This window comes from Arvicola amphibius, chromosome 1 (assembly GCF_903992535.2).
Source record: "Arvicola amphibius chromosome 1, mArvAmp1.2, whole genome shotgun sequence".
In the NCBI taxonomy this organism is placed as follows: domain Eukaryota; kingdom Metazoa; phylum Chordata; class Mammalia; order Rodentia; family Cricetidae; genus Arvicola; species Arvicola amphibius.
Genome location: NC_052047.1, coordinates 99667248 through 99680321, shown reverse-complemented (window position 1 = coordinate 99680321; position 13074 = coordinate 99667248). Strand labels below are relative to the sequence as shown.

Sequence of the window (13074 nt, the reverse complement as noted above, 5' to 3'; positions counted from 1 at the left end):
TGCCTTTGCACTACTCCTGAGTTACCCGTGGTGTCATGTGTACCGGGCTCAGCGCCAGGACCCGACCAGAGATGACCCTGCCCTGGACTCTAGTGTCACATTGGGCAGCTGTTATAGGTGGGTGTGAGGTCCCCAAGGCCTGCTGGAACTGGCCCCTGCAGACCATCTTCCCGCCTGGGAATTCATGGTCCCGCCACCAGGGGGAGCTAGGATCCAACAGATCCCTGTAGACCTCAGCTGCTTGCTGTGTGGGATTTGGGAGAGGTTCTAGGTGCTCTCTGCACCCCGGTGCCATAAAAAAGACTATCACATAGCCATTAAACAAAGTGACCCATTGCTTTTTCCCACAACAGCACTGCGCCTCCCCAGGACTTGTCGGGTCTCCCGTATACAGTCAGTGCTCATCGGAGAGCCAGGTGTCCACAGAGAGCTAATAGATGGGAAAACTGAGGACTTGGGATAGAGGACAGAGGTGCTCTTGCGGAGGAGCAAGGGTAAAGCTGACAGTCTGCTGACCTCTGGATCCCAGCCAGACCTGGATGGTCACCGAAGACAGGTTAGACCATATGACAGAGACAGGACCCAGAGGGGACAGCCTAAAGGGACACCCCACTAGGTTTGTTGAGCGACTGTAGGGTAGACACTCATGATGTACAGAAGGCTGGAGAGGGACGGGATTGGAGATTCATCAATTCTCTTGTGTGCTCCCAGTCTCTCACACGTCCTGTGCTGGTCTCATAGTGGGTCCAGTGCACTGGTAGGGAGTGCCAGGAAAAGATGGGAATGGGTGTGTCTGAGCACAGTGATGGCCACTTTACTGGGGTGTCCCCGAGCCTGTACAGCTGGTAAGTGACAGGGAAGGGATTTGTTTTTTTTTTCCTAAGTTCTTGTAAAAGTTAAATAGTAATTTTAGAAGGAATGGACCAAACTCGTTTGATGGAAGTAGCCAGGATCTTGGAGGTCCTTAAAGTTCTTAGATATGACGCAGGCAGGCCTTTAATCCTAGCACTGGGGAGGCAGAGGCAGGTGGACCTCTGTGAGTTCGAGGCCGGCCTGGTCTATGCAGCCAAGGTTATATACACAGTGAGAACCTGTCTCGAAATAATCCTGTCGGGAGATTTTCCTGAGTCACTGAGTCGCAGGGACACCTGGTGAGGCTCCGACCTCGGGGGGGTTTATACTGGACAGCGCCGGGCAGCCAGGCGAACTCGGCTCTCCTCTGCAGGACTCCAGAGCCGAGCATAGCCAGAGTGGGGCAGCAGTAGCCGGTCCTGTGTGCCATCAGGGCTGACCAGTCGCCTGGCAGCCAACAGGTACTCTCGATGGGGAGCCAGTGATGGGCAAGGACAGTGGCCTGGCGCCCACACATACTCTCGAGTGCGCAGCGGCGAGCGGTTTTTGTAGATGAGCAGAATACGCACCTCATAGCGGGTCTCTTGGGCCTGGCGGTGGCGGCCCAGCACGCGGGCCTGGAATACTGCACGAAGGTGACACCGAGGGTCAGGTGGACCCTCAAGGCTTTTGGGTCAGCTGAGTTCAATGGAGAGGGTTAGGGCAACTATCTGGGAGGAGTTAAGGGTCATTGGGGTCAGTAGAAGGAGCCAAAGGTCAGGGGTCTCACCAAAGTCGCTGCCGCAGTAGTGGAGAAGCCGGTGTGCTCGACCCCGGCTGTTAGGGCAAGGCCCGCAGGGGTCTACGGTGGAGGGGAGAGGGAGGGTGTTGTGCGTGACACAGGCCTGATTTGATTCCTGCCTGACCCCGCCCCCGCTGTCCCCACCTCACCTGGTGCCAGGGATGCAACGCGGGCAGGGGTGGCCTCGGGGACCACAGGAATCTCGGCAGGTTGAGGCTCCACCTCCCGGAGCTGAGGCTGTCGCAGGGGCCAGCCCAGGGCCTGCGCCTGAGCCTGGAAGGGACCATAGCGCTCCCGGGGCAGCCAGAACTCGAAGTGCACTCCGGGGTTGGGCTCCCGCAGCAGCACCTGGAGCGGGAGGGCGCGCGGGAGCTGGGGGCCCGCTCTCCCCTCGGACCCCTGCGTCCCCAGTTAACCTACCCCAGTGTCCTGCCTCCAACCGTCCACTCCCGCCCACCTGCAACAACAGCTCCTGGGAGGTGGGTCCGGACGCCTGCAGGGTCTCTTCGGTGCCCACGCCGCGGGTGTAGACCACGCGGGTACCCGCGGCCTCGTAGGTGCCGGGTGGGCTGAGCACCCCGTCGCCGTTGATCACGTAGCGGCCATCTCGAGCAACTAACGCTGCAAGGAACCAGTCAGCCTGGGCTCGCGTAAACTGCCTGTCTCCACACCCCAGCCTCAGTTTCCCCTGATGCCCCACCGTACCCAGGTAGTTGTGGCTGCTCTGGGCTACGCGGATGTGCCTGGCGCCCTCGGGTATCAGAGTCACGTTCCAGTAGCCGGCGAAGGCACCTGAGACAGGCGGGAGGTTGGGGGTGTAGCGCGGCAGGATTTTCTGGGATGCTCGGGTGTGCTCAGGGGTGCACAGTAGCGGGATGCACTAGGACGCACTGAGGTGGGTGGGTATACAGGGGAGGGATGCTTTGGGGTGCGCAGGGAGGGATGAGCTGGGCAGCGCAGGGGAAGGATGCGCTGGGGCTTGCATTGGAGAGGTGCACTTCGGGTGACAGAGTCATGTGAGCAGGCATGGATAGTTGCAGCTTAAATGAGAAGCTACAGAGAAGAGGCAGGGAAGGGGTTAAAAGGGCATTTTTTTTCGAGAGGGTGGGGCGCTTTGACAGGAGCCAATCAGGAGAAGGGCTCGAGGAGCGGGGCCTCCGAATGTCCAATCAACGAGAGTCTTGGCGCCTGGGAGCCCGCCTTGTTAAAGGGTCACCCTTCTCAACGCATGCGCTGAGGCGGGACGGGGCAGTCACCCGCGTCGCGAAACACGCGCTGCACGAAGAGGCACGAGTCGTTGGCGCCACCGCAAAGGCCGCAGCGGTCCTCGACGGCGCCGGAGCCCAGTAGCCCGTCACAGCCGGCGCTCTGCGGGGGGGCGAGAGGGCACTGGGTCAGGATGGGCGGGGCTGCGGGAGGGGCGTGGTCAGACGGAGCGGGCGTCGCGAGTGGGCGGGGCTAAGGGCGAAGCAGAGAGGGGCTGGAGAAAGTGCCTGCAGGGGCAGGGACCTAGGGTGAGCTGAGCGAAATGGGTGGGGTCAGGTGGTGGGTGGGGTCGGTGGTGGGCGGAGCCTGAATATCAAGGCGGGATCTGAAAGAAGGACCTAGGCAGAGTCCCGTTAGGAGTGGGTGTGATGGGCTAGGAGCAAAGCCTGTGGGAGGAGCTACGAGCGTGTAACTCGCAGAGTGGGTGGAGCCTCGAGCCAGATGGGCGGGGCTTTGAAGGAGCCTGAGGCTTGGCCCCCTCGCCCCCCCCCACCTGAGCGATGGGAGGAGTATAGTTTGTAGGGGCGGGAACCGATGTAATTGGCTGGAGGCCGTCTGGGCGGGGTCACATATAAAGGCGGAGTCTGCAGGTAAATAGACGTGGTGGGGCGGGGCCAATGGGTCCTCACCAGACAAAGGCCCGCTATGCAGAGGCCCTCGGCCCCCGGGGTGCAAGGGGTGCCATCCAGCACGCGGCCGAAGCTATGATAGAAGGCATGGCCCTCAGCCAGGCAGTTGAGGTCACACAGGTTGGGTGCTGAGGGCGGGAGGGATGAGTGAGCCCAGGGCCTCCAAGTCATCGCCAGTCCCTACCCGCAGTTCATTGCAGCTCCCCAGCCCTCACCTCCAGCTTCCTTCCTCCAGGTTCTGTGCCTTTCATGGCCAACCTCCATCCCCTCCTCTCCAGGCCGTGTACTTTCTTTCTGCCTTTTTTTGGGGGGGAGGCTGGGGGACAGGGTCTTTTTTTTTTTTTTTTTTTGGTTTTTCGAGACAGAGTTTCCCTGTAGTTTCTAGAGCCTGTCCTGGAACTAGCTCTTGTAGACCAGGCTGGCCTCGAACTCAGAGATCCGCCTGCCTCTGCCTCCCGAGTGCTGGGATTAAAGGCGAGCACCACCACCGCCCGGCTTCAGGGTCTCTTTACATAACCCTGGCTGTACTAGAACTCGCTCTGTCGGCCAGGCCGAACTGAGAGATCCACCTGCCTCTGCCTCCCTTGTCCTGGGATTAAGGGCGTGCAGGACCACCTCTCGGCCCATAAATTTCCCTACACCCCTTTGTTCCGTTTCTCCATACTCCAACCCTTTTCCCTCCTGACCCTTCTTCTCTTTCAGGCCCAATAAAACTGCCTTTAGTAGCCCTGGAGCCTGGCTGTACTACCGGCCTGCAGTGTACCTCAGTTTCCCCTCTCAGTCAGATAAACCCCACAGGCTGGCTGGTGGCAGGCCAACCTAGTTGACACCTTGGGCGCGGGATAGGGCCCCAAGGGTTGATGAAAGGTTCTCCGTTTTAGGCTGGTCCTATATCTCTCCACCACTCCGGTGGCTAAAGCTGCCTGTCTCCCTTCAATCTGGAGGCGTGCTGCCCCGGGCACCCAGTTATATAAGCTGCTATTTTCAGCTCCGTGCTACAACATTTCCTGTTAGTGGGATCAGTCTGAAAACTGTTGGCCTCTGGATAAAACTCTAAACCAATCCATAGCCTGGAGTTTGATCCTGTGTAAAAGGGACCATTTTTTTCCTCCACCAGCTCCTACATATGCTTCAAAACCCCATTCTAGTGCCTGCCTCTCTGGGTATTTCTTAACTCCTTTCAAAGTTCTCTGTTTCTTTTCGACCCCAGGAAGTCAGATTACTCACCCCCGTGGAAGGGCACCCACTGGTAGGTCTTCTGGGTGCCCAGGACGGGATGGCCATTGTAGAGAGCACATTGCAGATCTCTGAAGGGTTTGGCCCCTGGCGGGCAGTCCTGAGAGAGGATCCAGACGGGTAGATAAGACCCAAGCGACACCAAGCAGGGTTATTTGGGGTGGGTGTAACAAAGCAAGAGAGATTCAGGGCGGACTCTGGGGTTTACCGGCAGCTGGCACACCCGGTATTCATGGCTGTCACCCCAGCAAGGTTCCTCCCCAGGAAGTCTGCAAGAAAAGCGTGTTCTGAGTGGAGCAGGACTCCCCCATCCTCTCGGGGACCCCTTCCCATCGCCTGCCCCCACCAGCCCCACCCGCATTCCAGCTGGCTTCGTGGGATTAAAGGGCACACAACGTGTGTGGGCAGGCAGAGGGCGCGGCCCGGCGGGCGGCGGCGGAGGGAGGGGCTCCCGACTTACCGGACACAACGGCGGCTGCGCACCGAGATGCCCTGGCCACAAGAGCTGGAACACCTGCTCCAAGACCCCCAGGGCGTCCATTCCCCGGGACCCTACTTGAGGGCAGAGAGGAGGGTCAGCCAGGAGGAGAGCTGGGGGTCCCCCATCCACATTCCTGTGTGCTTCCAGGGCTCCTTCACGCCTTACCTGAGCAGTACCCCTCAAATCACAGCTCAGGAGGGTCCACAGCAGGAGCAGAAGATTCCAGAAGAGGCGGGGTCTGAGGGAGCACAGAAGTCCCAAGAGGCGGTGATCAGCAGGACCAGGGTGGATTGCCATCTCAGCCCTGGCTGGCTGTGTGATCCCCGATGGCAGCTAAACCTCTCTGTGCCCTCTTGTCTCTAAAAAGAAATGAGGTAACAACAGTCCCGCCCCCATTTCCAGAAAGCCTTGAGGGGATTATTGGCTCTGGTCAGGCTCTCAGTGGGAACTAGGAAATTTTATGTGTTGTTACTTGTTTTAAAATCAATCTTGTTTTTAGATGGATGTGACGGCACACCCCTTTAATCCCAGCACTCAGAAGGCCAAGGCAGGCGGATCTCTGTGGTTCAAGGCCAGCCTGGGCTACAGAGCAAGTTCCAGAAGAGCCAGGGCTACACAGAGAAACTGTGTCCTTAAAAAACTAAATAACACCCAGCACTCGGGAGGCAGAGGCAGGCGGATCTCTGTGAGTTCGAGACCAGCCTGGTCTACAAGAGCTAGTTCCAGGACAGGCTCCAAAGCCGCAGAGAAACTCTGTCTCGAAAAACCAAAAAAAAAAAAAAAAAAAAACAACTAAATAACAGAATTTATTTTTACTTCTAGTGTGGTGGCCAGAGATGGCAGAAGCATCGACCCCCTTCAGGTCTTGAGGAGCCTGACAACGCAGGCTAAGGTCCTTAACCCTGAACATCTTTCCAACTCTTTGTTTGAGACAGGGCCTCACTGTGTAGTCCAGGCTAGTCTGGAACTCACTCTGTAGCCGTTAATCCCAGCACTTGGGAGGCAGAAGCAGGCGGATCTCTGTGAGTTCTAGGCCAGCCTGGTCTACAAGAGCGAGTTCCAGGACAATTAGGGCTGTTACACAGAGAAACCCTGTCTCGAAAAACCAAAATAAATAAGTAAATAAAAATAAAAAATAAATAAATGGCGTGCCCCACAACTCTTGGCTGGCGTGTTTTGTTCCAGTGCACACAGCTTGTCCCAGTGCCAACGATGCGAGGAATCTTTTAAGGACAGTGTTTAGGTGTGCGAGTTTCATCTAACTTCCTGGGTGGCTGGAAGCCAACCATTCCCTATCCTCAGGCCTCAGTTTCCCTGTCTGTGCAGTGTCCTAGAGTCTCTGAGACCCTGTAGAGGGGCTCCTTCCTCCCAGCTCTGCCCCTGGGGACCTCTCTGCTCCGGGACACCCACAGCCTAAGGAGACCCCCCTGTGGCGGGCAGAGGAAAGCTGACCTGGCCTCCTTCCAGCATCTTGGTTTCATCTGCCAGGAGTGTGGGCTGCGATGCCCAGAGGGTCTGCAGAGAAGGGGGGCGGGGTAGGGCTGAGTAGAGGCCTCAGTTTCCCCATCTACAGGGACTGGATGAAGTCATTGTCGGCCCACGCCCTCCTCGTGATCCGGGCTTGGCAGGACTAGCCAGGAGGGACGGGAACCAAGGCCCCGTGAGTCCCTTCTGGGGTCCGGGCCAGGCGCTCTGAAGGGCACACGGGATCTCAAAGTTCTCAGCCCCCACGGACCATGTACCTGATCAAGGGGAAGGCGGGGGTCCCCCATCCCGGCTGGAGCCAGGTTCTCCCCGTTTTTCAGCCAGTCTGACGCTGTCATTGCACCCTTTCGGGAGCCTTGGGGACCGAGTGGCTGCTGTAGAAGTTGAAAACCCTGGGGAGTTGCTTCAATACGGCCGCCGGGAGCCCTCCCTCTGCGGCCCTCTGGGTTGGGCTGGCCCGGGAAGGGAGAGGCTGGGGAGGGGATTTGGTCATCCCACAACCTCCTCTTGGGGGGCCGCATATCCACGTCAGTTATGCCCTTCCCGGAACAGTACACCCCTCTCCTGCACTGACGGAGGAGTCACCGGGCAAGCCAGTCCTCAGTCTCAGTTCCACCCCAGAGGAAGTGCTACCCCCAAACTTACCGCCATCCTAGGGATCACAGCTTTCGCCCCAAGTAGGGAAAGGAGCCAATTGCATTGTCGCCACACCAGCCGGGGTATTGGCAGGATGAGAAGAGGAATTTACCAGCTGCTCAGAGCCCAAGGCAAGGCGTCCAGGCTTCCCTGGGACGCCCCAGGGACTGGCGGAAGCAGCGGGGCCCCCGAGGTGCGGGACTGGGAACTCAATCGTCCCTCCCACCAGGCCTCCCAGGCGCGCCCGGGCTAGGGTCACCGAGGGCGCAGGCCTGGGGCGCCCTCGTGCGGTAGGAGCCGGCGTTCGTGTTGGTCCAGGAGCTGCGGCAGGGGACTGACCGACAGAGCCAGGCAGCGTCGTGGCCCAACGTTGGTCCTTGTATCCTGGGTGCCAATGACCTTGGGAAGTCCAGCTGCGGGGCGGTGCGCGGGGGTTACCGGGTTGCTATTCCGGGCGCCGCACTCAGGGCCGGGGAATGTGCGAGGAGCTGGGGCTTTGAGTGGGATAGTATGTACCAGGGCGACCTCCCATCCTGAGTACCCGGTCCTGGTTCGCATCACCCCGCAACCGGAATCATCAACCCCGTCTCCATCACACGCTCAATCCAGGCTCCTCGACTCGTCCCAACCATCTATCCCAGGGACCCCCAACTCGGTCCCCATCACCCGTAATTAGGCCTCCCCACTTTGGTCCCCGTTACCCCCAATTAGACCCCCCGCCCTGGTCTCCATCTCCCCTTTATAACCAGACTCCGCACCCGGGTCCCCAGCATCCCCTCAAGAGGCCCCGCATGCTCGTTGGGGGTGGAGGGACCCTCCCTGTTGCTCATTCCCGTGCGCTGCCGTCACCAATGCTCCACCCTGTCCCGCCCTCCAGGCCCGCCGCCAATGCTGCTTCCCTCGCCTGGTTCTGGCCTCTAGTCCTCCGCCTCAGTTTCCCCAGCCAGCTTCTTTTAGATCCTCCAAGGCTTCCACCAACCCCAGCTCCTCTGTGGCGGCCACTGGCAGCCGGGTGGAAGTCTGCAACACTCCGATGGTCGGTGCTGTGTGGGCTGCGCTGCTCCTGGACGCTGAACTTGCCTCCTCTAGGAAGCCCGCCTGGCTGACCAGGGTCCGGAGCACTTTCCCCTCAGGGTGCAGTGCCTGCTGTATGCACTCCCTAAAACGCAGACTACCTGCAGTATTTGCTCCATGCAGGACACAGAGCCTGCTGTATACACCTGCTTCAGGGCCCAGCAAGGGCCAGCATTGGAAATGCCTCAGAGTATAACCACTTAGTGTCATTTTGCAACCCACTGTGTACACAAAGCTGTGAGCTAAGCATCCAGTCCCAGAGAGAAGAGAAGGCCACCGGGCCATCACTCCAATATCTGACGCCCATTGCCCAGATGAAAAGAGTTAAGGCTTGGCATGGAGTGTCGGGAACAGGGGCTAGAGAGAGGGGTGGCCCAGCTCGGGTCAGCACAAGAATAAGGGACAGTCCTGAATTCCTGATGTGAGAGGAAGGGGCCTCAGTGAAGCAAAGATGAGGATGGCCCGCCTTTGTCGCAGCCGACGCTGATTTACAGAGGACATACGCAATAGGAACTATACTCTCCAGGGAGTGCACAGAGCCGGCCCTGAAGGGGAGATGCACATCAGGCACCATGGCCCATGATACATGAAGACAGAAAGCACTACAGAAAGCATGTCTCGCAGAACATGCGTACAGCAGGTACTGTGCCTGGCATGGCACACACATACAACAGGCATATCCTCTCGCAGGGATAGTATACAGCAAGCACTCTGCCCTGAAGAGTGGCTCTTTCCCCAGAGTCCCTACAGCAGTCGCTAAACGCGGTAAAGCAGGCGCGCAGCAAAAGCGCCGCAAAAACCGAGCCCCGCAAGGCCATGGAGCGGGCACCGGTCCTACCAGAGCCTATGCAGAAAGTGCTGAGCTCTGCAGTGTGTGCACGGAGCAGGCTCTGTGCGGCGCCTCGTGCAGTCCCGGATCCGCCCGGTAGAGGGCGCATCAGGGAGCCAGCGCTCCGTTAGTTTTGCTGCTGGGGACAGCTAGCTCCACAGGCCCCACCCAGCTGGGTCCCCCTCCTCGGAGCTCCTAGGACCCATTTCTGAGGCCCTGCCAGGACGGGGTGTGGACAGGGGACATGATTTAGTGCGGCTCTTGGCTATTCGTATGTTCAGGGCCCTAGGCTTACAAACCGAATGGCATTAGCTTCCTTTATGCACTTTAACATTTATCAAGAGGGTACAAGTGAGTGTGGCTGCACAGGAGGGTCAGGAGTTTAAGGTCATCCTCAGCTATATAAGATGTTTGAACTAACCTGGGCTACATGAAACTCGGTCTCAGCACAAGACAGGGTTCTGGGGTCGGGGCTTATCTAAGCGCTTGCAGAACCTGGAAGGGGGGGATGTCATCCCCAACACAACAGCAGGAACAGTTACACATACACATGCCTAACATCCAAGAACTGCAGAGGGTGAAGACAGGAGGATCAGGGGCTCAAACTCATCGAGTCCCAGCCAGCATAGGCTCCAGAGAGAGACTGCCTCAAAAATCAGGAAGACGGAACCTCATGGCGCGCTGCGGGACCAGAACTCTCCTGAGGCCCCCCTCCCCCAGGACTGATTCCTTACCACCTGGTAACCAGAATGCTCCCTTCTGCCTCCTGAGACACTGGGGTTCCATCACCCGGATCCAGACTAGGGCTCTCTGGGGCTCCCAGTTGCGCCATGCACATGATGGAGCAGAATTAAGAACCACACTGTCTAGGCCATCCTGAGCAAGTGTGGGATGGGAGAGCTCTGGGCTCCTGTCTTCTTTCTTGGGTGCTCACTGATGGAGGAAATGTTTTTGTTTCTTTTGACTTTTCCTAGTGGCTGCCACTGTGCTCTCCCGCCTGGTACCTGCTTTATTGTCAGTCCAAGAACTGCAGGAAGCAGGCAGGCAGAGCCAGGGTCTCAGAAACTGGATCCAGCAGGATCTGAGGTGGGATGTCTAAATTGCTTTCTGTGTTGGCAACATTGTTTTGTGTTCCCTTGTGTGTGTACATTTGTGTGGAGGCTGGACGTGGACTTCAGGCGTCTTCCTCAACTGCTCTTCCCCATGTCTTTCAGACAGGGTATCTCCTTGGAACTCCCTGATTCACCAAGGCTGGCTGGCCAGCAAGCCCGCTCCTCCCCGTCTCCACCTCCCCAGCGCTGGGGTTACAGCTGTGTATCTCATGCAGTGTTTTGAGATAGGGTCTCAAGTTGTCCCGGTTGGGCTTGGACTCTTTCTGTAGTGAAGGATGACCCTGACCCTAAACTAGGAATCTTCATGCTTCCACTTCTACGGACTTGTGCTTCCAAACCCGGCTCACTCCTTCCCCATCATCCCCCTACCCTCGTCTATACTGAAACTCAGCTCTTTCCCTGCCATTAGCAAAAAGACCTGCACAGACAAAAACAGATCGCTCCTGCAGAAACCTGGCTAGTTCCGATATCAGCGAGGGGATCAATGTCCCTGCTTAGAGGTCGATGCCACGTCTGGCAGGAGGAAGGATGTGGGGAGGGGCCGGTGCCGCAAGAGTCCCACTTGCTGGTCAGTGGCACCAAGGGTGCAGTTCCTCTGAGGACACCAACCCTGCCAGCAGGAACATGGATGACTCAGGCCTAGGGGAGCAGCTCAATGACAAATCAGACCTTGAAGCTGCTGGGAGAACCACTCCGGGGCAGTCAGTGAGACCTCAGGGCTGGGCAGTGGTGACTCTGCTCCCTAATCCTAGTGCTTGGAGGGCAGAGGCAGGCAGATCTCTGTGAGTTCCAGGACAGCCAAGGCTGCTACACAGGGAGCTCCTGAAGAGAGAGAGAGAGAGAGAGAGAGAGAGAGAGAGAGAGAGAACAGGTGGGAGAGATGACTCTCAGAGTTTCCTGCTTCTGCAAAGGACTCAAGTTTAGTTCCCAGTACCCATGTTGGGCAGCTGGGCAGCTCTGGGGGAATCCAGGGGAGCGAGTGACCACAAGCTTGTGCAACCCATACCCAGACATATGCAGAACTAAAATAAAATAAAAACTCAATAACTATAAAATTAAAAACAAAGTCTGATTAGACATTTCAGGAATAGAGAATTGAGTTTTTTTTTCAAATTTTGCTTTATTTTTCTTTTATTTTTTCATTTTTTTTTACATGCATTGGTCTTTTGCCTGCATTTATGTCTAAGTGAGGTGTGTCAGATCCTGGATCTGGACTAGCAAACAGAGCTTCCATGGGGGTGCTGGGAACTGAATCTAGGTCCTCTGAAAGAGCAGCCAGTGCTCTTAGCCACTGAGCCATCTCTCCAGCCCGGGGAATTTTGTTCTTGATCCTCCAGCTGTGGCATGTGCCGGAGAGCCTCACTCCCATTTGTGGCTATATGATACTTCAGTGTGGGCGAGGCACAGTGTGTGTCCAGCATCCACCTGTAGCTTCTGAGTTGTCCTGGAAAAACATGAATGCTCTGTGGAAATGCAAGGGTGTGTGCAAAGTCCCAGGGAAGGACAGGCTGGGTGTGTGTATGTGTGTGCAAAGTCCCAGGGAAGGACAGGCTGGGTGTGTGTGCAAAGTCCCAAGGAAGGACAGGCTGGTTGTGTGTGCAAAGGCCCGGGGTAGGACAGGCTGGGTGTGTGTGTGTGTGTGTGCAAAGTCCCAGGGAAGGACAGGCTGGGTGTGTGTGTGTGTGTGCAAAGTCCCAGGGAAGGACAGGCTGGGTGTGTGTATGTGTGTGCAAAGTCCCAGGGAAGGACAGGCTGTGTGTGTGTGTGTGTGTGTGTGCAAAGTCCCAGGGAAAGACAGGCTGGGTGTGTGTGCAAAGGCCCAGGGAAGGACAGGCTGGGTGTGTGTGCAAAGGCCCGGGGTAGGACAGGCTGGGTGTGTGTGCAAAGTCCCAGGGAAGGACAGCTGTGAGTGTGTGCAAAGTCCCAGGGAAGGACAGGCTGGGTGTGTGTGTGTGTGTGTGCAAAGTCCCAGGGAAGGACAGGCTGTGTGTGTGTGTGTGTGTGTGTGCAAAGTCCCAGGGAAGGACAGGCTGGGTGTGTGTGTGTGTGCAAAGTCCCAGGGTAGGACTGGCTGGGTGTGTGTGTGCAAAGTCCCAGGGAAGGACAGGCTGGGTGTGTGTGTGTACAAAGTCCCAGGGAAGGACAGGCTGGGTGTGTGTGTGTGCAAAGTCCCAGGGTAGGACAGGCTGGGTGTGTGTGCAAAGGCCCAGGGGTAGGAGAGGTAGTTGTAGGAGGACACAGAAGGCTGACTCTGTCCAACCCTGAGGGTGCCACAGTGTAGAGGCCTTCCTGGTGGTTCTGAACTGGACAGGAAACAGCTGACATCTAGGGCAGAGCCGCTGGCTGGAGGGGATGGGTTCAGAGGTAGGCTATCCTTCTGGTCCTTTCTTGACGTGAAATTTTCCGCAATTTTCAGTCCCCAGTTGGATTCCAAACTCAGTGGCCCTGAGGGTTGAGTGGCTCTGCCCAGAGCCTTGCTTCAGGCTCTGCATATGAGGGGCTCAGAGTGACATATGGGAGGGACATGAGTGGCTCATGCCAGCCTGTCCCCACCGCCACTGCTAAAGTCACCTTCCTGGGCAGTCAGCGCATTGGGTGTCCCTCTAACACATGCTCACGCCGGGTCACTTTGCCCAGATCCTGGGGTTTTTTGAGTGCTCAGGATAGTTGCTTCCCTCCTGCCTCCTTGTGCT

The 13074-nt window shown here is 57.5% G+C and overlaps 1 protein-coding gene across 6 annotated transcripts; it reads right to left on the bottom strand.

Annotated features, from left to right (window-relative positions):
* Positions 1-966: 966 nt before the first annotated feature.
* Positions 967-7584, bottom strand: Adamtsl5 (ADAMTS like 5). 6 transcript variants are annotated; one of them, XM_038333204.1, is made up of 14 exons: positions 7376-7584; positions 6988-7104; positions 6698-6760; positions 5411-5604; positions 5225-5316; positions 4973-5033; positions 4756-4864; positions 3529-3656; positions 2890-3001; positions 2339-2425; positions 2091-2254; positions 1783-1981; positions 1622-1693; positions 967-1477 (listed from the first exon to the last, which is right to left on the bottom strand). In XM_038333204.1, exons 4-14 carry the CDS (start codon positions 5540-5542, stop codon positions 1176-1178), a joined length of 1458 nt encoding a protein of 485 aa, XP_038189132.1. In that variant the 5' UTR covers positions 5543-5604; positions 6698-6760; positions 6988-7104; positions 7376-7584; the 3' UTR covers positions 967-1175. The 6 variants fall into 6 exon arrangements, with proteins under 6 accessions (XP_038189132.1, XP_038189166.1, XP_038189148.1 ...); XM_038333238.1 differs by having other exon boundaries at positions 5411-5483; XM_038333220.1 differs by lacking the exon at positions 6698-6760.
* Positions 7585-13074: the final 5490 nt, after the last annotated feature.